The sequence below is a fragment of the Hydra vulgaris genome, chromosome 02 (genome assembly GCF_038396675.1).
Source record: "Hydra vulgaris chromosome 02, alternate assembly HydraT2T_AEP".
NCBI classification, from domain to species: Eukaryota; Metazoa; Cnidaria; class Hydrozoa; order Anthoathecata; family Hydridae; genus Hydra; species Hydra vulgaris.
The window spans coordinates 70,762,137-70,787,014 of NC_088921.1; the positions used below are offsets into that span (position 1 = coordinate 70,762,137).

General features: G+C 29.5%; 1 protein-coding gene across 2 annotated transcripts in view; it reads right to left on the bottom strand.

The window, feature by feature from the left end:
* Window positions 1-1,871: 1,871 nt before the first annotated feature.
* The window catches only part of LOC100206716 (kinesin-associated protein 3), a 40,992-nt gene continuing 17,985 nt past the window's right edge, over window positions 1,872-24,878 (bottom strand). For both annotated transcript variants that reach the window (XM_065791846.1, XM_065791847.1), the window contains exons 7-13: window positions 23,430-23,651; window positions 22,596-22,761; window positions 18,982-19,107; window positions 18,777-18,875; window positions 18,433-18,518; window positions 10,274-10,588; window positions 1,872-2,184 (exon numbers count right to left, since the gene is read on the bottom strand). In XM_065791846.1, the coding sequence (XP_065647918.1) occupies window positions 1,912-2,184; window positions 10,274-10,588; window positions 18,433-18,518; window positions 18,777-18,875; window positions 18,982-19,107; window positions 22,596-22,761; window positions 23,430-23,651 (1,287 nt within the window). In that variant the 3' untranslated portion in view covers window positions 1,872-1,911. The remainder of the gene's footprint in view (window positions 2,185-10,273; window positions 10,589-18,432; window positions 18,519-18,776; window positions 18,876-18,981; window positions 19,108-22,595; window positions 22,762-23,429; window positions 23,652-24,878) is intronic.

Genomic DNA, 24,878 nt, shown 5'->3' on the forward strand with positions numbered 1-24,878 from the left:
GTTACTCAATTCATTTTTATTACGATCTAAATATTTATCAAAAGATTTATTTGCACTAGGAACTTGGGAAGCAAGTTTAGATCCTGTATTAACAAAGAAGTTGTTAAACTCATTTGCAATGACGTTTTCATCATGAATTGTTTTGTGGTTGATTTTTATAGTTTTAGGAAAGCACGGTTTGTTAATTTTTGGTTTACCAATAATTTCATTTAATAATTGCCATGTTTTCCTAGAATCTGTTTGACACTTATCAAGTAGTTTATTATAATAATTAGCTTTAGCGGTTTTTTTAATTTTCTCAAAGAGACTTGCATAACTCTTGTATTCCGATTTTGTTTTATCGCATTTTTTTTTAAGGTACTTTATATATAATCGTTGTTTCCACTTAGATGATTTTTTAAGACCTTTACTCAACCAAGGTGAATTTATGTCTTTAAATTTAATTGTTTTTACTTCTTTGGAGAAGTGTTTATCATAAAGAAATATAAAATTATCTATAAACGTATTATACATTAAATTGGTATCATTTGAGGATTCTAAATTTGACCAATCAATATTGGCTAACTCACTTTTAAAGTTAACCTGGCTATCCAAAGAAAAATGTCGCCTTGTGATTTTTTTTTTTATTTATTTTAATTTTATTTGAGGTACTTATTGAAATAAATATCAGGAGTATGCTCTTTAATTAGTTCTATATCATCAGTTTACCTCTTCCAAATATGTCGTTTCTTTAAATGATTCTTCTACTTCCATAGCGTTGGATTGGAAAAAGCTGATTATTTTTGGAAATTTTGAAATATTTTAACATTTTTTTCTCTCAGTTTTTGTTTTGACTACATTTTAAATATTTCCTTCCGGACTTATTTAATTATATTTATAAGCCCCTAATATTCAAAATAAATTTCAAAGAAATACAAAAAAGCTTTTTTAAAAAAAAATATGGATGTACTCAGATCGCTTAAAAGTAAATTTTAGCGTTAAAAATTATTTCGCATTTATATAATTTATATTTCCGAATATTAATACTAAATCAACCAAGACATCTTTAGTCTTATTTATTTTTACGCCTCGTTTTTGTTTCGCTACTCTTTTCTGAATTTTTTGCACCCAAATTGCACTGCTTGCAGTTATATGTAAAGTACGTTTTGTCTAAAATATTTTCATTTGTAGTTATTTTGGATTATTTTTTATTATCCTATTCCTTGGCACAGCGCAGGCAGACATTAAATTGCAGTTTGGTGCTGGGAATCTTTCAAATGGGGGCCCTAGACTTCAGCCTACTTATCCTAATAGGAGATCCGCTACTGTTTGGAACTGTCACAATTCACAGATCATAGCTCACGCGTCACAGTAACATGTCCCAGTTTTTTAAATTAATCAGTTATAAAATTTTCAGAAATTTCTTGTTATTGCATGATTTATTCAATTTTCTAAAAGTAATTACAAAATTTAACTTACACACTTGAAATATCAAAACACAAAAAAAAATAAACTTTTTATAAAATAAGGATTTTTACTGTTTGTAAATTCATAAACTGAATATTTTTCAATGCTTAATTAATTATTAATGAAAATGTGAGAAGATAGAAATTAAGAGATATTTTGATATTATTATATTACTACTATATACAATATATATATATTTTTACTATACACGATAAATATATATATATATATATATATATATATACATATACATATATACATATATATATATATATATATATATATATATATATATATATATATATATATATATATATATACATATATATATACATATATATATATATATATATATATATATATATATATATATATATATATATATATATATATATATATATATATATATATATATATATATGTGCAATATTATATTTTATCATCTTCAATTCTATAACAATAAATTTATAAAGATCCTTGTGAATATCCTAGTGAAGAAGCTGGCCTTTTCAAAATTTCTTTATTATCTCGAAAGAGATCATTGCGCCCATTATTCGGAATCGGATAGTCTATATCAACCTCGTCGTACCCGTCATCACTAATATAGTCTTCGAACTGTTGTCCATATTGAGAGTCGTATAATTGCTGAATGTTGTACTGAGGTATGCCACCATACATAGATTGAGCATTACTTCCCAGTTGCCGATTTCCAGATGTAATTGAACGAGTATCAAAATTCTATAAGCAATAAATCTGAAATATATACTTATTTTACAAATATTACGGGAAAATAATAAATCAGAATGCTAACTCAATTTATTAATCTATTAATAATTATTGGAACGTATAACCTTTATACAAATTGTTAAGGCCCTCAATTCTCAATTTGTTTCTGATCCAAGTCAGCGCTCAGTTTCTCCACAATCACCCTTATGTGCTTCTGATAACAATTTGATCTCTCTAAAACTATTATCTCATTCTTCTTCATCATCAGAATCCCCCTTTCATTCTAAATCCTACAACTACCTGAAAGCTGACTGAGAACTTTTCCGTGATTTACTTACTGATGGCCCTCGGGTAGAAATCTTTCTTTGTCCTGCTGAAAAACTTGTCTCGTATTTAACTTCTTGGAGTTAGGCTTGCATAGAATTTTTTTAAATTCCACTCGCCTATTATAAGTCAAATCTCACTCTTTTCCGTGGTTTTTCTCTCATTGTGTTACTGCAAATTCCAATCGTAACTATTACTTTTATATGTAAGGCCAATACAATTCTTCAGAAAACAGACGTCTGTTTACTCTTGCTTGCAACCATTGTAAAAAGATTTTGTTTAATGCCGAAGCCAACTATTTTTAGGTCACAAAATATCGTATTTTATCTCAAAAATTAGGCTCTTGAGACGTCTGAAGAACCTTGAACAGTGTTTATAGTAAGAACAAATATGTTATTCCACCTCTTTTGCATGGTTCAGATTTTGTTACCTCACATAAAGACAAAGCTGAATTATTTGCTAAGAACTAATTACATCCTACCTGAAATAGTTGACAGACAGGTTGATCCAGTATCAATCCAGCTTTTGTATTTAATGTTATATTCTCTTGAGACTTCTCTACAACTTGAGGTCCGGACAACAAACTTGTTATAGTCTTGCAAAAGTCCGGAGCCGTCGTCTATGCTTTTAAATTTTAACAAGTACTTATCAGAGCCTTGTTATCTAGCCTGCTGGAGTGTGGCATCTGCTATCCCAATTCTAAAAAATTTTTAAGAGCGCTCTGACTCATTTAACTACTTTCCCATTAGTCTTCTTACTATCATAAGCAAGGTCGAGTCTTCAATTAACAAATAATTTATCTCTCATTTTGAATCTAATTACTAATATGGGCATTTGAAAAAGATCTTACTTCTGTTACAGCATAAGGTTCTCAGTGGATAGTGAACTTTAACTCAGATAAAACTCAAAAACTTTAACTAAAAGATAAATTTTTTTTAAGACATAAGATAAATTTTGTTTAGCTAATCGTCATCACAAAATCTAGATCTTTCTAAGTTTATGAACAGTAATTTACTCATTGAGTATCATTTCTTTTAGATCCTTTGTATTTAGAATTTACTTTTACTACTGATCTTTCTTGGAAACCATATATCAAATCGTATGCAAAATCAGCATATGCTAAAGTTACATCTCTTTATCGTGCTTACCACTTTTTAACTCAGGATTCTATTCTTACCTCTATAAATCTCAAATCTGTCCTTCTATGGAATACTGTTGCCTGGGGCAGATCTTCGAATAATGCCCTTTCTCTATCAGAAAAGGTACAAAAACGCATACTCTTGTAGCCAACTTCAACCATTGCCACATCATTGTAATGTTGCTTTTCTATTTTCTAATTTACTCTGATGGGCGCTGCATTAAAGAGCTAGCATCTCTTGTGCCATCTACTAAAATAATTCTTGTGTTACTTGTCATTCAATTAAGTCTCATCCCTTTTCTGTTACTGTTCCTATGTGAAAAAAATTATCTTTTGTCTATTTTTCTTTTTGTTTTTTGGAGCTTGCTACCTGCATCTTGTTTTCCTGATTCATATAATTTGTAATTTTAAAGTCATCTTTTAACAGTTATCTTGTTTTATAAACATAATCTTTTTTCTTCCAGTAACTTCCAACTCTAATAGTGGTTACTTTCAGCCTTATTTTAAAATTCCAGTTTGCGAGAGAAAAGATGACTTAAAAGATTTAAAAAGTTGCAAATTATATGAATCAGGAAAACAAGAAAGTAGAGAATTCCAAAAAACTGATTTTTCTGAAAATAATTTAGACACATAAAATTTTTTGGAGCACTTAGGAGCAGTCACAGTAACTTTATTTTTGTGAGTGTTTTATATAGTTAGAGATGCCTTAGATACTGTTTTAGCTAACATGTAATTTACTTCATATGTATGTTTGTGTTCTGTCTAAACATCCAGTGGGGTGTTGACTTACCAATATATTGCTATCTGCATGTTTGTGTTCTTGTCTGAACCTCTTTTGTGTTCTTGTCCAAACCTCTGGCACGTTGTTCATTTACCTGTAAGTTACTTTATGTATGCTTGTGTTCTATTTAAATCTTTGATGCAGTGTGAGCCCATTAACTAACTAGTTAATCAATCTATAAAACCTATGCTCACCTTAATCTCTTGTATTTTGTTAGACGTAGTGTTTTCCAAATACATTTCCAAAATATCATGCCTGATGTTTTAAGGTACTGTTTGCAGAAAGTAACTTCTTTTAACTACTCCAGGTCAAGTCAAGCTTAGAATCATCACAATCACCATGTTACTGGAATCATGTATATTAACCAAGTAATACCTGCACCATGCTCTACTGTCCTGTAGAGTGTGCTTTTTTATGCAAAGACTAGGAGAAACAAACTCTAACTTTAAAATCCCATGCCTTGAGGCTCTTGGTTTAGTAAAGTTTAGAGATAGTGTCTCAATAATAATACAAATCTTGGGAAGATCTTAACTGCATCCAGCTAAAATTCTTCAATCAAAGACTCCAATAGCCACATGCTTGGCTTGGGGTATACATAAGCATCAATTCACCTATTTGTTGTGAAATCAAGTTCGCATCCTTTGACCATTTTTTTATGTGCTTCCGCTTAACACCTATTCACTCTATCACCTTTCTCTTTTACTTCTCTGCCAATATTGTTGTTATTGGTGACTTTAATGCTTATCTCACTGAATAATTTGGCTCTAACGCCACTGATCCTGCTGGCACTAAAATCATTAACTTCAGCATTTCTTAATCTCTTACTAAGATTAACATGAGTTAACTTTGTGATTTGTTTTCCTGACAACCCTTATCATTTACCTTCACTTCTTGATTTATGTCTAGTCTCTAATCCTAGCTTGTTTTTAGTTTCTCCTTTTTCTCCCTTAGGTTCCGATCATGAAATGATCTCTTTAAATCTTTTATCTCATACTTCCTTTTCAGACTCTCATCGCACTACTTACTAATACCCTAAAACTAACTGGGCTAATGCCTTTTCTCTCTCAGCTACTAAACGGGTACCCTATGAAACTTTTATTCCTTCTAATCAAACCAAAAAAGTCTCATTCTACCCCATGGTTACCACCTTTTTATGCAGATGCTGTTTATAATCATAATCATTTTTACACAAGAACTAACTCTCTCAAACAGCTATTTATTATTGCAAGAAATTGATGTAAAAAGGTGCTGTCTGATGTTAAGCTTCATTTTTCTTAGTTCACTAAATCTTTTATCTTACCTTATAAGTTAGGCTCTAGAGATTTTTGCAAAATCTTTAACAGCGTCATCAACAAGAGTAGGTTTAACATTCCATCTCTTATTTATGGGACTGATTTTATTACCTCTTCAAAAGATAAGGCAGAGCTATTTGCAAGAACTATTTTCTGATTCGACTTTTGAATCGTAGCCATTTATTCATATTCATTCATAACCATTCTTTTCTTTCTTTTGCAATTAAACAAGTTAACTCATTGTTAAACAAATCACTCCAGCTTCCAATGCTAAAGACATACCTCAATTAAACTCTTCTACAGCTTGTGGTCAAGACAACATTCCTGTTGGTCTGAAAACATCTCCTCTTTTCAATACTCTCTAAACTATTTAATAAGTGCTTGACTGAGCCATGTTTTTCTGCCTGCTGGAAAATGACATTTGTTGTTCTAATTTTTAAAAACTTCGGCGAACATTCTGACTCCTTCAATTATTGTCCGATCAGTTTCTTTCTGTTATTAGCAAGGTCTTTGAGTATTTGATCAACAAATTTCTCACATCCCATCTTGAGTCAAACAACTTACTGTCAGACAATCAACACATTTCTCCACCTAATGCACAATCAAAGTTTTATTGTGCATTAGATGGAGACGGAGAAACTGGAGCTATTGCTCTTGACATATCTAAAGCTTTTGAAAAAGTTTGGCATGCTAACCTTCTTCAAAGGCTTGCTTCATATGATGTATCTAGGAATGTATTCGAATATGAAAGTTTCTTTCATGACCTTTGATGAAAACCATATAAACAATTGATTAGTTACTTCTCTTTAGCGTGCTTGCCAATTTCTTACTCCTGATTCAATTCTCAACCTCTGCAAATCTCTTGTTTGTCCCTTTATGGAATACTGTTGTAATATTTGGGCTGATTCTTCTAATGATATTTTTTCTCTTCTAGACAGTCAAAAACCGTATTGTAAACTCAGCTGGGTCTGCTCTGCTAAGCTTGAGCCTCTTTCCCATCATCAGAAAGTTGCATTTTTTTCCCTCCATGTTTTCTTGACTCATACAACATATGGCTTTTCCTTTTGTCACCTATTTCCTTGCTCCAAAACTCTAATCTTTTTTTTCTAGTAACTCCCAACTTAATAGTGGTTGTTTGCAGTTTTGTTGGAGTGAATCAGAATGAAAAAAAAAAGTATAGGACCTAATCGAATGACGTAAGAATGAATTTTAGTAGATGGCACAAAAGACAGTAGCTCTTTAGAGCAGAACCAATTATAGTATTTATAGAAATTAAAAGAGAAGCAACATTATGAAAATGTGACAATGGTTGAAGGTTGGCTGCAAGTACAGGTCCAACAATGTTTATAATGCATTTTTGCACCTTGTCTAAAAGAGAAAGGGAGTCATTCAAAGACCTGCTATAGATATAGCAACCCTATTCCATAAAAAGGCAGATTCGAGATTCATAGAGATAAACAATAGAATTTAGAGTAAGAAAGTGGTGCGCAAAATAAAGAGATGCAACCGTAGGAGAAGCTAACTTTGAAATGGATTTGATAAATGATTTCCAAGAAAGATTGGAAGAGTTATTCCTAGAGGTTTTATCTGAGTTAAAGTCCACCAGCCACTAAGAGATCCATGTTGTTGCAGAAGTGAAATACTTTCAATGTCAATGCCTCCAAGCAACCAGAGAATGTTGGTTTCTTATTAAGACAAGAATAAATGGTAAAATCGTTAGCAAACAATGCCGTTTTAAATGTGGGAACATCTGGGAGATTATTAATGTAAATTGAAAAAAGTATAGGGCCAAAGATAGAACCTTAAGGAACCTCTGAAGTTACAGGAAATGAAGAAGAGTGCTGTCCATTGAGGACAACTTTAATACAACAATTGATAAGGAAAAATTCAATAATCTTAAAGATGTTACATGATACACCATTAGAGGAGAGCATATGGAGAAGACCAGCATGTCAAACCTTATCAAAGGCAATAGAAATGTCGAAAATAACAGCCTTATTATCTCCACATCTATCGAATACACAATTAAACCTATCTGTTATTACCATTAAGAAATCAGCAGTAGAATGAAAAGATTGGAATCCATAATAATGATCAGAAAGTAAGTTATTAAATTCAAGATAAAAGATTGTTAATTAAAGACTCAAAAGCCTTGCTTATGATAGTAAAAAGACTAATGAATGAGAAAAATAAAAAATGAGATGGTAGATGGTAGTACAAGGTGCAAAAACGCATTGTAAACATAGTTGGACTTACTCTTGCAGCCAACCTCCAACCATTATTACATCTTCGTAATGTTGCTTCTCTTTCTCTTTTCTAAAAATACTATAATGGGCACTGCTCTAAAGAGCTAGCATCTCTTGTGCTATCTACTAAAATTCATTCTCATGTTACTCGTCATTCAATTAAGTCTCACTTTTTTTTTATAACTGTTCCTAAGTGCTCCAAAATCTCTTATTCCTCGAGTTTTTTTCCTCAAACATCAGTTCATTGGAATTCGCTTCCTTCATCTTGCTTTCCTGATTCATATAATTTGCAATCTTTTAAGTCATCTGTAAATCGTTATCTTGCTCTACAATCTTCATCTTTTCTCTTCCAGTAAATTCCAACTCTAAATAGTGGTTGCTTGCAGCCTTGTTGGAAGTGGTTGCTTGCAGCCTTGTTGGAAGTGGTTGCTTGCAGCTTTGTTGGAAGTGGTTGCTTGCAGCCTTGTTGGAAGTGGTTGCTTGCAGCCTTGTTGGAAGAGAAGAGTTAAGAAAAAAAAAAAAGTAAAAATAAAGATGTTTAAAAAAATTTTTTTTTTGAAAGTGGGGATGTAGGAAACTGATGCAGGCCGGAAAACAAGACTTTGATAAGCACTTGTTAAATAGTTTAGAAAGTTTAGATGACAGCTCCTGAGAAAAATTCTTTAAGACTTTAACAGGTATGTTTTCTGGACCACAAGCTCAAGAAGAGTCTAAGCATCCTTAAGATACAGAAGCTGGAATGATATAAATGTCAAGCAAACCTGTTTGTTGGGTATATCAGGTAGGATGTGATTAGTAGAATCAAGAGATTCCACTAATCACATCCTACCTGATATACCCAACAAACAGGTTTGCTTGACATTTTAAGAACTTTTCATCAAATAAGATTGATGAAAAGTTCTTAGCAAACAATTCAGCTTTGTCTTTAGGTGAGGTAACAAAATCTAAACCATGCAAAAGAGGTTGAATAACATATTTGCGCTCATTATAGACACTGTTTAAGATTATCCAGAAGTCTCTGGAGCCTAATTTCTGAGATGAAATACAAGATTGGGTGACCTGAGAATAGTGGGCTTCGGTGTTAGATAGTACCTTTTCACAATGGTCTCTAGCAATAGTAAATAAAAGTCTGTTTTCTAAAAAATTGTTTTGGTAATAGATAAATAATGGAAGTAATGGTTGTGATTGGAAATCGCAGCAGAGCAATTAGAGGAAAACCACCGAGAAGAAGACTTTACTTGAAATTGTTGAAAGGGAATAAAAGATTAAATTCCAGCCTAATTCCCAGAAGTTATATAAGAAGCACTTATGTAAGCAGGAAGACAAAATATTAGCAAAATGTAAGCAGGAAGCCATCACAAAGAAAATCATGGAAAGAGCTCCAGTCAGTGTAAGGTAGTTGTATAGGGTACAATAATAGAGGGATTTTGATGATGAAGAAGAACAAGATAACAGAGAGAGCATACCTTGATCAGAACCTTGGAAAAATGTGCATAAAATGATCAGAGCTTGGATCAGAAACAAGATATAAGTCAAGTAGTAAAGGTAAATGACTTGGATTGTCTGAAAAGCAAGTTTGAAAATAGACTATTTTTATTAGAGATTGAGAAGGGCAAATGTTGCGGGCCTTAAAATCTGCAGTTACAAGCACTATTACCAAGCCATTCAGAGTGATGAGCATTGAAGTCACCAACAACAACAATATTGGGAGAAAAATAAAGAGAAAAGACTTGATCAATTTAGTCAGAAATAACGCCAAAAAGGGTGCTTTTAGGATTAAGGAGAGCGATATAGAACAAAGGTGATAGAGTAAAGTGGTGCTAACCAAAATCATATATAAAAAAAGAGATAAAAAATATAAATACTTAAATAAATATATTAATAATGAGCTTTAACATGTTTTTAAACCGGTAATGCTTATACAATGCTTCCTTGTGGAACAGCTTGAACATTAGAAAATATGATGCCATTAATACAGCTATAACCAATGAGCAGTGATGTTTTTTGGATATGAAAAGTATTGCAGTTTAACTCGAATGTTTTAAGAACTAAGGCTTCCAACCTTTGACACTATTATATAACTGCAGGATCAGTTTAAAGAAAAAGCTTGTCATTTCAAAAGAAATTCTGAAAGGATTAACAGAATACTAAGATTATATGAATAATAATCTGTTATAAATGGTTATTTTTTTAGTTGCTTTTTTTAAATTTAATTGTATCAAATTGCTTCTTTTTTTAGTGTTTTTTTATTGCACATGTTGTTTCAAATAAATACATTAACAACAACAATAATAATAATATATAGACACTATTTATATACCATTTGTTGATATTGTTCTTTATCATAACCATTAGATGACATCTTGTATGCATCTTGAACCATTTTATATGAGTTTTTACCTCCTAAAACATCACTAGAAATGTTGTCAGAATTTCTTTTGTAATCTTCACTATTTCGATAATTAAAATCTGAATCATCTATCACAACTTGGTGATAATCATCATCAATTTCATAGTAGGGATTCTGATTATATCGTCCTTCACTATTTTGTGATTCAATCATTTGTAACCATTGAGAATTGTGCCAACGAAACTTTTCAACTTGAATTCGTACTTTCCACTCTGGATCACACTCCTATGTAAAAAAAAACACTCAAAACTTCTATATACAACATAAAAGGACAAAAACTTTGATAAAAAAAAATATTTTAACTTGATCTTTTTAATTTTTAATTTATAATTTATGTTTATCTGTATCACCATTTTATCATTAAAAAATATCAAAAAAATTTTAAAAAGAATTTCAAAATTTTTATTGATACAACAAACATTGAAAATCTATAAATTTTAAAAGAATCTGACTAATGCAAAATCTAATAAGATTTAAAATCCTAGATATCAACATAGTTTTTCATTTAATTTACAATCCTCTACATTTCTCGCAAAAAATATGGGTAGGCAGTATCTAATGATCGAAAAAAGAAAAGAAAGTTTTATGAAATGTGAAAAAAGCCTAAAAAGAAAAAAAGCAGACATTTTTTTACTCTGGGTTCAAACTTTTAGTACTCTACAAAAGAAACTAAAAAAGAAAAAACTTTGTAACTGGCAATTTAAATATGGATTGTTTAAGATATAGTAAAATTACAAAATCTACGATTAAAAAAGTAAGATGCTTTTAATAATATTTTTACTATACAAATTTGCGATTAAAAAAGTAAGATGTTTCTAATAATATTTTTACAACTTTACGATAAGTAAACCAGATTTTAATCAAAACAAAGCAAGTTATTCAGTGCTTATAGTTATAAGACTCATGGACTCACTGATAATTCATGAAAACCAGATTCTCTTCTCTTTTCAATAAATACTATCATGGTCGTTGCTCAAAGGAGAATCATCTCTAGTTCCTTTAACTAAAACTCATTCTTGCTTGAATTTTCATTCAGCAAAGTCTCATTCTTTTACTGTATCTGCCCCTGCATGATCTATAAAACTTTTATTTGTCTAACTTTTTTCTCTGCACTTCAACCCTATGGAACTCTCTCCCATCTTCATGTTTACCTGATTCATACAACCTTCAACTTTTTAACTCTTCTGTCAACCATTTCCTTGCTCTATAACTTTTTTTTTTTTTCCAACTTGATGCAGCAGATTTGTACTTCAATACAGCAGATTTGTACTTCGATGCAACAGATTTGTACTTCAAGCGTTTCGGAGTTGAGGGTTGAGAGAGTAAAAAAGATTTAAAAAATAAAAAGTAAAAAATAAAATAAGTAGCTCACTTTAGTGACCATTGTGGTCTTAAGGATGTACTTAAAAATAACAATAATAATCGAATTGATTACAAAGCATTTCACATTTAGTAAGCTGTACTAAAGTTAAGTAAGCAAATGAGTTACCATTTGTTAAGTTGCCTCTTTTTATCATTTTTGTCATTTTCTTACTCTATTCTCTAGCCATGTAAATTTTTTATTTGTCCTTAAATGGAATAATGTTTCATACTTGAGCTAGTTCTTTTAATGATGTCTTTTCATTTTTAGATAAGATATTTTTTTTGTATATATAAGATTTTTTAACCTTATTTTTCACCGAACAAAATAATATCTCATCATTTTACCTCATCATTTAGCAACAGTGCATCTATTTACTCAACCACTACTTCATTCTCAAAAAAAACTTTATTTATCTAGGGTTTTTTTTTCAAACATCAATGCTTTGAAGGGTAGGAAGGGTAGAACCACTTTTTTAATCCTCTTTTTTTACTTTCTAGTAATGCTCAACTTAAATGGTGGTTGCTTGCAGCTTTTTTCAAAAAAAATTTGTCATATGGAATGTGACACATTATATACTAGATTTGATATACAGAGTGTGACGAGGCAAATTTAGCGAATTTTGCAATGGATTTGATTTAAGGTTCACAGAAGGAGATCAATAGTAAACAATAAAGTAGAAGATTCAGTTTTCATAAGTTGAAAATTCAGTTTTTATTAACAAGACTATTGTGATTTGACTCAAATAATTTGACTACAAGATAATGTATGAAAAAATACTTAACAATTTTTTTATTTTTTAAGACCTTATAAAATATTATGACTTTTTTTTTCAGGAAGTAGCATATTAAATTCTAAAAACAAAATTTGCTCTTCTGCAAAGATATTACTACAAAAACTTTTAAATTAATTTTACATTAATTTAGTCAACTAAAGCATAACTAAGTCAAATTTAGCAGGTAAGCCAGCATGGAAAATAACGGGTGGTCAACGGTCACTGACCGCCCAAAATGACTGAAATTGTTATTTTGACCTCTCAAAACGAATACTTCCTGGTCAAGGTTGACCGGTTGAAAAAAAAAAGAGTTATATAACGTTTGACAAATTATCAGGATGTCTTTGAAAATGCATCACCAAAATTTCATAAAATGTAAATCTTTGAAAAAAGTTTCTAAAATAATTTTATAGTTTGTACAATACTTTAAAATCGCTTTGTTAGTGAGTATTATAAATGATGTAAACTATTAATTTTTTTTGCTTCACTTATCATGACTAATTTCATTTTACTGGTGGTGAAATCCATAACTGCTTTTTTCATAAATGATTGAAGTTCTTATTTTATTATTGTTTTAATAATATTAACTAAGAACATTTTTTTTATTCCTACATTTTATTTATATTTTCTTTGTATCATTTTATTTATTTTTCTAATAACCTTTGGCTTCCAATTGCAATGAAAAAATGCCTTTATTTTTTATTTTTAGTTTAATTTATCCGTAGTCAATAAAACTTACAAATTATCAACTAAGAACCACACACCAAGCCCCTCTGTGATGAAAATAATTTTTTTAGATTTCAATTAGTTAAGACTCTGGAAAAAAGTAAGTTCGTATTTGATATTGTCGAGGTTCTTTGCGTTCATGTCATTTTGGGTCAAAACATTCTGTGGGTTGACAACACGGTCGGTGAGGAAATTGTTTCTTTATGAGGAGTTTTGAACAAGTTGTCTACTTTAAAGACTCTTTGTTCGGTTGATGCTGAGTGACTGAGAAGTTAACTTTAATATTTAGATAAATTAAAAATTACCAAATGCGCAATTGCTTTCTTTTTCTACTATTGAAATCTTAAAAATATATATATTGTAATATAAAGTTTCGTTTTAAGTAACATAAATAATTTCGATAGTATTTCATAAAACGATTTTCATGATTTTATTAAATATTAGTTCCGCATCTGCTGGCGAGAGGCATTAACATTATTATCAATTAATTAACATTAGCAGTTTATAAAATGATTTTAAATGAAAATGAATAAAAGATATAAAATGATACAAACGAGATATAAAATGCGCAATCATTTTTCTTTTTCAACGTCGGTAACAATTGAAGTTCTTATTTAATTACCATTTAAAATTAATTTTTCTCGTAACCTTTTCCTGCAATTTCTAAAGTCATAGCAACGAATGAGTTATTTTTAAATAAATTTCAAATTAACAATTGAGAATTAGCACATTTTTTATATTATTAAATTGTAAGAGAATCGTCAAACATCAACACTTCAAAATGGAGGCAACTAATAAGAGACAAACAACACTTTCATTTTTAACACAAGCAGGATCGGAATTAAAACCACCTGTTAAAAAGAAGAAAAAACTCAATAGTAGAAAATTACAGCTTACAACAGCTCAAAAATGGACAAACACTACTCTTGCAAAATATAATGCTAATGATTAGCTAGAGATATTAAATAATGGAAATTATGTTACACCATTAAAATTTACTGTATGTTGTCAGTATGCTAAACAAATTGATATTTATAAAGGGTATACGCTGGAATGGGGAAGCGATGAAGGTAGTTGTAGGATACAGCACAGTGCTGCAGTTGATCGTGCAAATGGTTTGCAACATCAAAGAGCCTACGAATTAGCAATGAAAAGTAAAGGAATGGATCTAAGCGAACGAAATGATAAATTAAGCAACCTGCAGAAAGAAATGCGGCAAACTGATTTTTTATCGGGCCTGAAAACCGTGACCACGAAAGATCTAAATTTAACAAGAAAAAAATTTGAGGTAGCATACTTTATTGCCAAAGAAGAGCTTCCGCTTAGCGTATACCCTAAAATATTATGTTTGGAAGGAAATCATGGTGTAGAGTTTGGCCAAACGTATAGAAATAAAATAACTTGTGAAACTTTTATTGATTACCTTGGATTGAGTTTGTCAAATATTCTCAGAAATAAATTAAATTCACGAAACTACTTCAGTATTTTAATTGATGCATCAACAGATGTATCTGTAATTGAAAAAAAAAGCTATATTTATTATCAGTTTCGATCCTACTCAATAGGAAAGACCGAGATGAGTGTTGAGTGTTCTTTATTATCTATTTCTGATCTTTAATATGGAATATCTGAAGGAGTTTTCAATATAATCAGTCATTTCCTTGAATCAGAAGGTATCAAAAATTTTTGAAACTAAATTAGTTGGTTTTGGTGATGATGGCGCAGCTGTAAATAGAGAAAGTAGGACAAGTGTAAATGTATTACTTCAGAAAGAAATTCCATGGATAACTTTTGATTGGTGTGTTGCACATTGCCTTAAGTTAGCGATAAAAGATAAATTTGCAGAAATAAAAGCGTTTAATGATGTCAATAACATCATTTTGAAAATGTATAACGTTTATAAAAAATCCCCCAAAAAGTTACGACAATTAGAAAAGCTTGTTGCTACCCTTGAAGAGGGTAATTCAATTGAAATTGCAGGTATTCGCCCCAAAAATCAATTATATTGGGACTTTTTTTTCAATTTTGTCTATAAAAAATACTTTATAAAATAATATACTTTATTACATGCTCGTTTTTTTATACAACAAAAGTTCTTTATAAAACAGTGTTTTATACAACAAAAGTTCTTTATAAAACAGTGTTTTATACAACAAAAGTTCTTTATAAAACAGTGTTTTATACAACAAAAGTTCTTTATAAAACAGTGTTTTATAAAGAACTTTTGTTGTATAGCAATAAAAACTTTTTACAAAAGAAAATACTTGTGCAATAATAAATAACACGATGGATTGCACATAAAACTCAAGCACTTGATATGATCTTAGACAAATATGGAGTATATATGAAATATCTCAAAAACATGACTGCAGATTTCAGTTTTACTCAAGCAGAAAAAGCAAAGTTGAAAGGGTATCATCAGAAGTGGAATCATGGACGAATACCTCTTTATTTAGCATTACTCATAGAAGTTTTATCGCCAGCAAAGTTGTTATCTTTATCTTTTCAAAACAACGAAATTGATTCCGTAGCATCATCTGGATTTATTGAACAAACTAAAAAACAGTTAAGTTGCTTGAAGAAAAAAGAATTTAATGATTTACCAACAGTCAAAAGTAACAAACAACACTGGAAAGTATTTATTCCAGGATGTTGAGCTACATGACTTTACAAACGCACTAACTTTAGTTAAGAATTCAAAATCAATGATTGTAGCGTTAATTGCCGAATCCACAAAAGAGCGTTTGGAAGCACAAAATACAGTTCATGATATGTATGGAATGTTAATCCTAAACACTGGTGGCTGGTTTCAAAATAACACCAATAATTCATTTGCTGATAACATCAAAAAATTGTATGACTTTTATAATATGCCGTTACGTTATGCTGGCTTCACTGGGAGTGTAAATAATATGTTAGATGCTTGGCATAACTTAGTTGATTACACTGTCAAATATTTGGCACCAGATAAAACTGAGTACCGTTAAGTATGGTAACAAATTTTTTCGAATTCTATGAAAAAAGATTTTTTGTCCAGTTCTACTTCTTGTTGAACTGTTGTTCGTATTGCCTGTTTGGAATGGAAAGGTTGAGCGTCTTTTTTCTCTTATGGATAGAATTAAAACTGACACAGGTAATTGCTTAACTGAAAATGGCTAAATAATTTAATTCGGGTGTGCACTGATGAAACAAAAAGTGAAGAATTTAATGTGAATCCTGCCATTGAATTATAGGTCGAAGATACATTGCAAAGGCCTACACAAGAAAGTCTAAAAATTTATTCAAAAAAAGCAACAAAAAAAACTATAAAAACATTAATTGATTAATTGATTAATTGAATCGTCATCAAACGAGTCTTTAGATTTAAAATCGTCTTTCGATGAAACTTTGGATAATGAATTAGATGAAACGTATCTTTAAAAAAACATTTTTAAGTTACATAAAACTTTGTTTTTTGTAACTTGCGCAATTATTTTTGTAACTTGCGCAATTATTAGTATTCAGTTTAAATTATTTAGATATAATATAAAAACGTAAATTTTTTATTTTTACAAAAAATAGAATACAAATAAGGAATACGAGTTCGTTCAATTTAAAGTATCAAGTTATTTTTTTATTTACAAATTTTCGTCATGCAGAATAATTACAATGATGAAAATTTAAACCAAAAAAAAAAGTTAAAACTTTGATTGCCTAAAAAAAACAATTGACCGTCAATTTTATGTATTAGCCGGTCAGTTTGACCGCTCGACTTTGATTTCTTATTTTCCATGCTGGGTAAGCACTCACAAGTGGGCCATTGTTTGAAATGCTTAGGTTCCATTCATCTGGATAGAGATCTTGTGTTTGCAAACAAGATAGAACTTGTGTTTGCAAAATCATCTGAACCACTTAGCCACCAATCTTTTGCAGAGGTTTTTTTGATTAAAAAAAAAAATGTATGGCTTAGTCTATTACTAGTAGCATTAATGCAATTTCTATTTGTATAATTTCTATTTAATAATTGATTTTTTGATTGTTGCCAACCAATTTTAATGGTTATTTAGCAGCAAGTCAGCAAGTCAGCAAGTCAGTAAGTCAGCAAGTCAAGTCTTAAATATTTTGTTGCTTACTTTGATCACCAAAGCAAATGATCATCAAAATTTATCATCAAAATTATCATCAAAATTTTACAAATGACATGAAGCATTTTGTTGATACCTGCTTCCTTTGCAGCATGTTGAAATGCTTTTTTACTACTTCTTCTATGCAAGAAGCAGCTCTGAGTGATAAAATATTGCCTATGGCTTTGATACTCATCTTGATTCAATGGGATTAATGCTCAAATTATGACTCCACCTGTTGATAAAAAGCATGTAGTAATTTTCTTGGTTATTTACCATTTGGAAAGAGATAAAATTGCTCTTGATAATGCAAATATTTGGTAACTGTGATGATATCATTTGTTCTACCAATGTCCCATTCAAATAACTTGATGAGTGTATCTAACAGACTAACTCAAGAGCTGATTCAAGTTATTGTTGTCTTATGTAAGCCACTGCTAATTGTTTCACTTGTGTCATTTACAGACCTGTAAAGTCTTGCTACTGGTATGCTAAATGGTTGAGCAGCTTTGTTGAGTAAAAATTTGCCACCTCATACTTTTGCCACTTGCAAGTACTACTTGCTCTTCATTGCAAAGTTTTTTTTTTTCAAATTTAAAATTTATACAAAAAATTTGTAGAAATTCATTGATAAAAGCCATATTTAACAAGTAAGCAAGCCTATTTCATTTAAACTCATCATTAACCATTTCTGTTTTTAACTCATAACTTTTTTTTTTAACTGTTTTCAGCTCATAAACTTTTGCTGTCAACAAGTTAACAACTTATCAGAAAAACTAGTTTTTATTCACTAATACAACAACATTATAAAAAAATATTTGAAAAATATTTATTCAATAAATAGTTTTTTTTTTTTTTTTTTTTTTTTATAAGTTAAGAAAAAAAAAAAAAAAAAAAAAAAAATTGTAACTATTTTGCTACAAGCCTTATTTGATTAATTCTTGTTTTACTCTCAGAAAAATATTTGGGCTATAAAACTACGCATAGTAAACAATGATTTAGATAATGACAAGTTTTTTTTAAATTTCCCTAAATGCTAAATAAAAAATGGTTAAAAACAGAACTTTACTTTGATTTTAATTATATAAATAAAAAAAACACTTACTGCGATGATGTCAAGTGTGTTATCACATACTTTTCGAACTTCTTCATTTTTGTCATGCATCAGGTCTATCAAATAAGCAGGAGCTTCTTTTAAAAAAATCAAGTTAAAAAAAATCATGTTAAAATAGAAAAACATTAAAACGAAAACATAAAACAAAAAGAAATGAAATATTGGTTATGTTATCAAACTTAAAATTTGTAAAAACTGTTCTCAAGATCAATAAAGAAACCATCATTCAAATTATTGTTATTATATATTATTTAATCAGTGTTATTAAATTTCAATTTTAAGAAAAGAAAAGCAAATTGTAACAAATCTAAAGATTGAAATTCATGAAAAGATACGAGTTTCTTTGATAATGACATTTCTAGTTGCTTGGTGGAATGCCAGCTGATAAAACACATATACAATTTGCAAGACTACCTCATCATCTTCTTGCTTGGCTAAAAAAAAATTGTTTTGAAAAAAAAAAAAAAAAACTAAATGTATAAGCCTATATGTGCAGAAACAAAAAGCAAATTTTATTTCAAATATAAAAGGCTTTCCTACCTCTGAGTAGTTCAATGAGGCTATGAATTATTCCAGAAGTGGCAAGCATCGTTGCACACCCTTCATCACTTGCAATAGTTCCAGTCAATATAATTACTTCTAATACTAAATCATCCTCTGCATTTCCTATTAACAATGCATTTTTATTAAACAATGGTAAACAATTATTTTTTATAAAAACAATGGAAAATATTATCTTTTATAAAAAATTTATTGTGATCAGTGTTGTTGAGATAAAAAATTTAAAACATAGTTTTAAATTTTTCATCTCAACAACACTGATAAAACATTAGTAAACATATATTATTATTATAACCTATATTAATTATATTAACAGTTGTCTATAAACACTTGATACTGATTGCAATAGATCAACAAACTATTGAAAACATATAAAATCGCCCTAGTATATTTGGACAGATATTTGTATTAAAAAATTATTAGTTTTAGTTAACAAGCATTAGTGATATCAATTTTTTCTTAATTAAATTTATTTAGAACCGCTTATAATAATGTTGAACAGTTCCCAAAAAAGAAGAAAGAAACAGGTAAATATTATTTAAATTTTTTTTTTTTTTTAAATATCTTTGCTTCCAACAAGGCTGCAAGCAACCACTTGGAAAGAGTTGGAAGTTACTGGAAGTAGAAGAAGATTGTAGGGCAAGATAACGATTGACAGGCGACTCAAAAGATTGCAAGTTATATAAATCAGGAAAGCAAGATAAAGGAAACGAATTCCAAAGAATTGATGTTCGAGGAAAAAAACTTGAGGAATAAGAGTTTTTGGAGCATTTAGGAACAGTAACAGAAAAATGATGAGACTTAATTAAATGACGAGTAACACAAGAATGAATATTATTAGATGGCACAAGAGATGCTAGCTCTTTAGAGCAGTGCCCATTATAGTATTTAAAGAAAAGAGAAAGAGAAGCAACATTACAACGATGTGATAATGGTTAGTCTACTGTACTGTCTGTAAGTTAGTCTACTATCTGTAGGTTAGTCTACTACTGTCTTTTGGTGCGTATTAAATGTACTATTTCCTTTATCTTAATTTTCATAGCCTCATACTAGACATGCACTTAAACCCACCAACATTTTGTTAAGTATTTAAACTAAACTAGTATTACTCTTACCTTTTATATTTATATATATTTCAACCCTCGGAATTAGAGTCGGCATTCGGCAATGCCGACCTAACTGCCGACCTGAAAGTATTTGAGATCGGCAAAAAATTGCCGACCTCGTTTCTATGTTTTATGGTTAGACCTTTGTATCAAATAATTTTTGCCGACCTAATGTCGACCTCAAAAAGATTGAGGTCGGCAAATTATTGCCGAACTCATTTTTCCTAATTCCGAGGGTTGATATTTTATTGAATAATATTTTTATAAAAATTTTTATTTTTATCCAATTTATTTGATTAAGGTCTTCATAACTTGACGAGGTAATCATAACTTGATTGGTATGTTTTAAAAAAAACGTATTGGTTTATTTTAACAAACAAGTTGGTATATTTTAACAAATTTTTAAGCTTCAATAAAATTATTTCATAAATTAAAAACTTTTTAATAAGAAAAATTATCATAATCAGCTGTTGATTATGGTTTTTCAACTGTTATTAAAAACTTATTTTTAACATAAAGTGGTGGCCAAATTATTAGACTAAATGCAATTTTTGATGCATTTGTGAAATTTGTTCATAAATAATGCAACATTTTTACTTCAAAACATTACAAAAAATTAGAAAAGTTAAGAAGCACAATATTATATTGTAAAAAAGCACAAAATTGAACCGTTTAAGTATAAAAACATTTAAATACAATGCAAAATTAGGACTTGATATTCAAATGCCAAGAAGACTTAAAATTTGCATTAATAAGACTAAGTTAAAATTACAATAAAAATGCAAAAAGTAACGATAGAAAATGAAATAAATTACAATGGCAATGAAAGTTCGAATAGTTGAAACATGTCAGTTAATATTTTGTATGGTTTCCCTTATTTTTAAGCAGTGTCTGGACCCTTGAAGGCATCCCATGAATAAGTTTCGGGCAAAGCTTATGGATTTCATTGTCATGATGCCAGACATTGACCAAAGCCCCGGTCAGTTCCACCATTTTTTTTTTTTTTGGTTTCATCCCTCCTACTCTTCTTTTGACAATCTCCCACAGGTTCTCAATGGGGTTCATGTCAGGTGAATTACCTGGACACTGCAGAAGCTTAATGTGGTTGTCTGCTAAGTATTTCTTGACTGTCTTCGCAGTGTGACAAGGTGCTCCATCTTGCATAAAAGTGAACAGTCTCCGTCGACACCATTCGCCAAGTCAAGGCAGCAGTTGTGTCTCAAGCACCTTCTTGTATTGAACTTGATTCATGGTGCCTTCAACAATATACAGTCTTCCAGACCCATGAATAGAGATAACTGACCAGACCATGACATGTTTTGGGTGCTTTACTGTCTCTGCAAAACAGTCAGGATGAAATTCTTCACCGGGTCTCCTACGTACATAGGCTGCTTTCTCATCCATGATGTAAAAGGATGATTCATCACTGAAACACACCTGACTCCAATCATTTTCAGTGAAATTCTTGTGTTGCTTTTGCCATGCCAAACGTTTCTTGATCATTGCCGGAGTCAGCTTTGGTTTTCTGCGTGGCTGTCAAGCTCGAAAACCATTCATAGCTAATTGTCTTCTGACTGTTCTGGTACTCACATGTACATTACTTTTTTGTAATTCTTTCTGCAACATCTTGCTTTTTGCTTTACGGTTTCTTATACAGCATTTCATGAGGTACCTGTTGTCTAACACAGATATTGATTTTTTACTGCCACAATTGCCAACACGGTTGCCTTGTAATTTTTCACCATTCTGCATCTTCTTCTTCATTCTCGATACCGATTTCTGACTTATTCCCATATTTTTAGCAATCTCCTTATGCGTGAGTGATGTCTCTTGTAGATAAACCTCAACTCTGGCCAATTTTGTGGGTGACAAGTCAGCAGCTTTTCCCATCTATTAAAATGCTTTATTAATTAAACATGTTTCTTCATTTTTAATGTAGAAAATAAAAATAAATAAAAGATTGATCTTAATGTGATGTCAACCAACTCTTATTAATGTACATTTTCCTATAATTTCTGCTCATAAACATCAAACAAATAAGAAAATACTGACCTCTAACAGATAGCAGGTGACCAAATTTTAATATTCAATTAACAGTTAAAATTTTCAAAAAAATGGATCTTGAGCGAAAATAAAAATAAATTGCACTTATTACCACTTAAGCAACATTGGGCTATACATGCATTAACTATATATACATTTATTTAATAACTAATTTGTGCCGAGGTAGGTACATTTGAAAATAATCTCGATTTTGTAGCCTAGTCTAATAATTTGACCACCACTGTAAACTGAAAAAGTTTTACATGCAAATCAGCCATTTTATTGTTGTAAATACAAACATGTGTCTAAAAATACTGAGTGGCAACTGTAATATAAAACCAAAAGTTTCCCTATTTATTATATTTGATTAAATATTAATTTTAAAGAATTTAAATAAAATTTTTTAACTTTTAAGAATGTACTATAAGTTATTGATGTAAATACCAGGAGAGAGTTTAGAAAGAATGTAATTTAGCAGGTCATATTCTTTAAGCATCATAGAATACTGCATCTCAGGCATATTTAAATTTCCAAGAATCCCAACACACTCTACAACAAAAGCTTCATTGTTGACATTTTTTATCATATTAGCAAGGTCTGAAATGTAATTCTAAATGACAAAATAAAAAAAAATTAAAGTTGAAGTTATCTTTAATAATCTAATCAGTTATCTGTATAATAAAATCTGTAATTCTAATTGTAATTTTAACGTTTAATTTTTAATTTTGTAATATATGGCTGATGATTGCCGCTAGGCATGAAACTTAAAGTTCCATAATAAAAGTTTTTTCTTTATTGTTTTTAATTATAATTATATATATATATATATATATATATATATATATATATATATATATATATATATATATATATATATATATATATATATATATATATATATGTGAGGTAGAGCTGTATAGATGTCAGTGTTATATAAAGTATACAGATTTTATTATACAGATAACTGATTACATATGTCACACATTTATATATAAATATAAGTATATACACACACACACACACACACACATATATATATATATACATATATATATATATATATATATATATATATATATATATATATATATATATATATATATATATATATATATATATATATATATATATATATATATATATATATATATATATATATATATATATATATACATATACATATAAATCTTGATTTCACCACTGATTAGCTTACTTTGTGTACTTTATAAAAAGCATAAAATAAACAAATAAAACTTAAATATACAAATTAAAACTTGCTATAAACTCCTTCTTTGTGACACCATCATGCTGAGATATATTCCTTATCATTTTCATTAAAAGGGTATCCTTAAATTTCATTGCCCGTCTTAACAACAAACGAAGCCCATTTCCATCACATATTAATTGTGCATTTCTTTTGTTTGCAGCAAGGTTAATAGCAAGTGCAACAAGTTCTGGTTCAATTTGATCTTTTTGTGCTTCAAGAATCATTTTCATCATCTAAAGTAAAAGAAGTCTTTTACTGATAGTTTAGATTGAGAAAAAATGCCAATCATGACATCATACTGAGTAGGGTTAAGCTTTATAAATGGATAACTTGATTTATTTTACTTAATAAGTAAAAAGGTAAATGGGTAACTTGATATATTTTACTTGATGTAATTAACCAGTAAATTATTGCTGTAACAACCAATCAATGATCAAGCTTGCAGATATGGTCAATAATATGGGTGATTGCAATAATAATTTACCAAAAAATTCAAAGGTATGTAATTACCTTTAAGTTATACTATTAATCAATTTTACCAATTTTACTGAGCTCAACCTACTGAGATACATACTGAGATGGGTTTAAATGAAAATAATTGTACATAAATCAAACATAGAATTTAAAAGAAAACTAAATAGTATATGGTGAAATTTATTTACATATTAGTAGAATGTGTCAAACCTGGGTTTATGCTAAGTCCCAAGTCTAAATTAATCATGAGTATTTAAAGAACACTAGGCAGTTCTGTCATAAACCTTTGCAATTTCTAAATATAGTTTCAAAGTTGATTTTAAAATATATTTTCAAAGTTAATTTTAAGTTATAGTTTATAAATTAATATTGAAATATAGTTTTAAAGTTAATACTGAAATATAGTTTCAAAGTTAATTTTGAAACTATATTTTAAAATTATTTTTGAAATATAGTTTCAAAGTTAATTTTGAAATACAGTTCTGTAGTTAAATTTGATATTTTTGGAGAAATAAAAGCAATGTTTATGATGTTAATGCAAAACTTAAAAAGTTTTGGCTAATCTTAGTAGCTTATATTAATAATGACCATTTTGCTTTTTTTAAGAATGCAATAAGGTAACTACTGCTAATGACAGTTTTATATAACTCATTATGGTAGCTGGTGTTTGAGAAAGATAACTTTAATAATTAACATACAACACAGCAAGCACAAGACATCTTTAAGATTGCCTTATTCAGTTCTTTAACTGGTCTTATATTCAAATGATGTCTTTAAGACATTTAATAGACAATAAAACAACCTTTTTTTTCTGCTTATCTAAGACCTCTTGAATGCATCTAAAAGATGTTTTCAAATAGACTGTATAATCATGAAAACTATTTACACCTTTGTAAGATGTCACAATAATGTATATTTTTTCTTGATATTAACTTTTGTAATACCCTCTTAAAGATGTATTTAAAAAGATGGCATGAAAAAAAAAT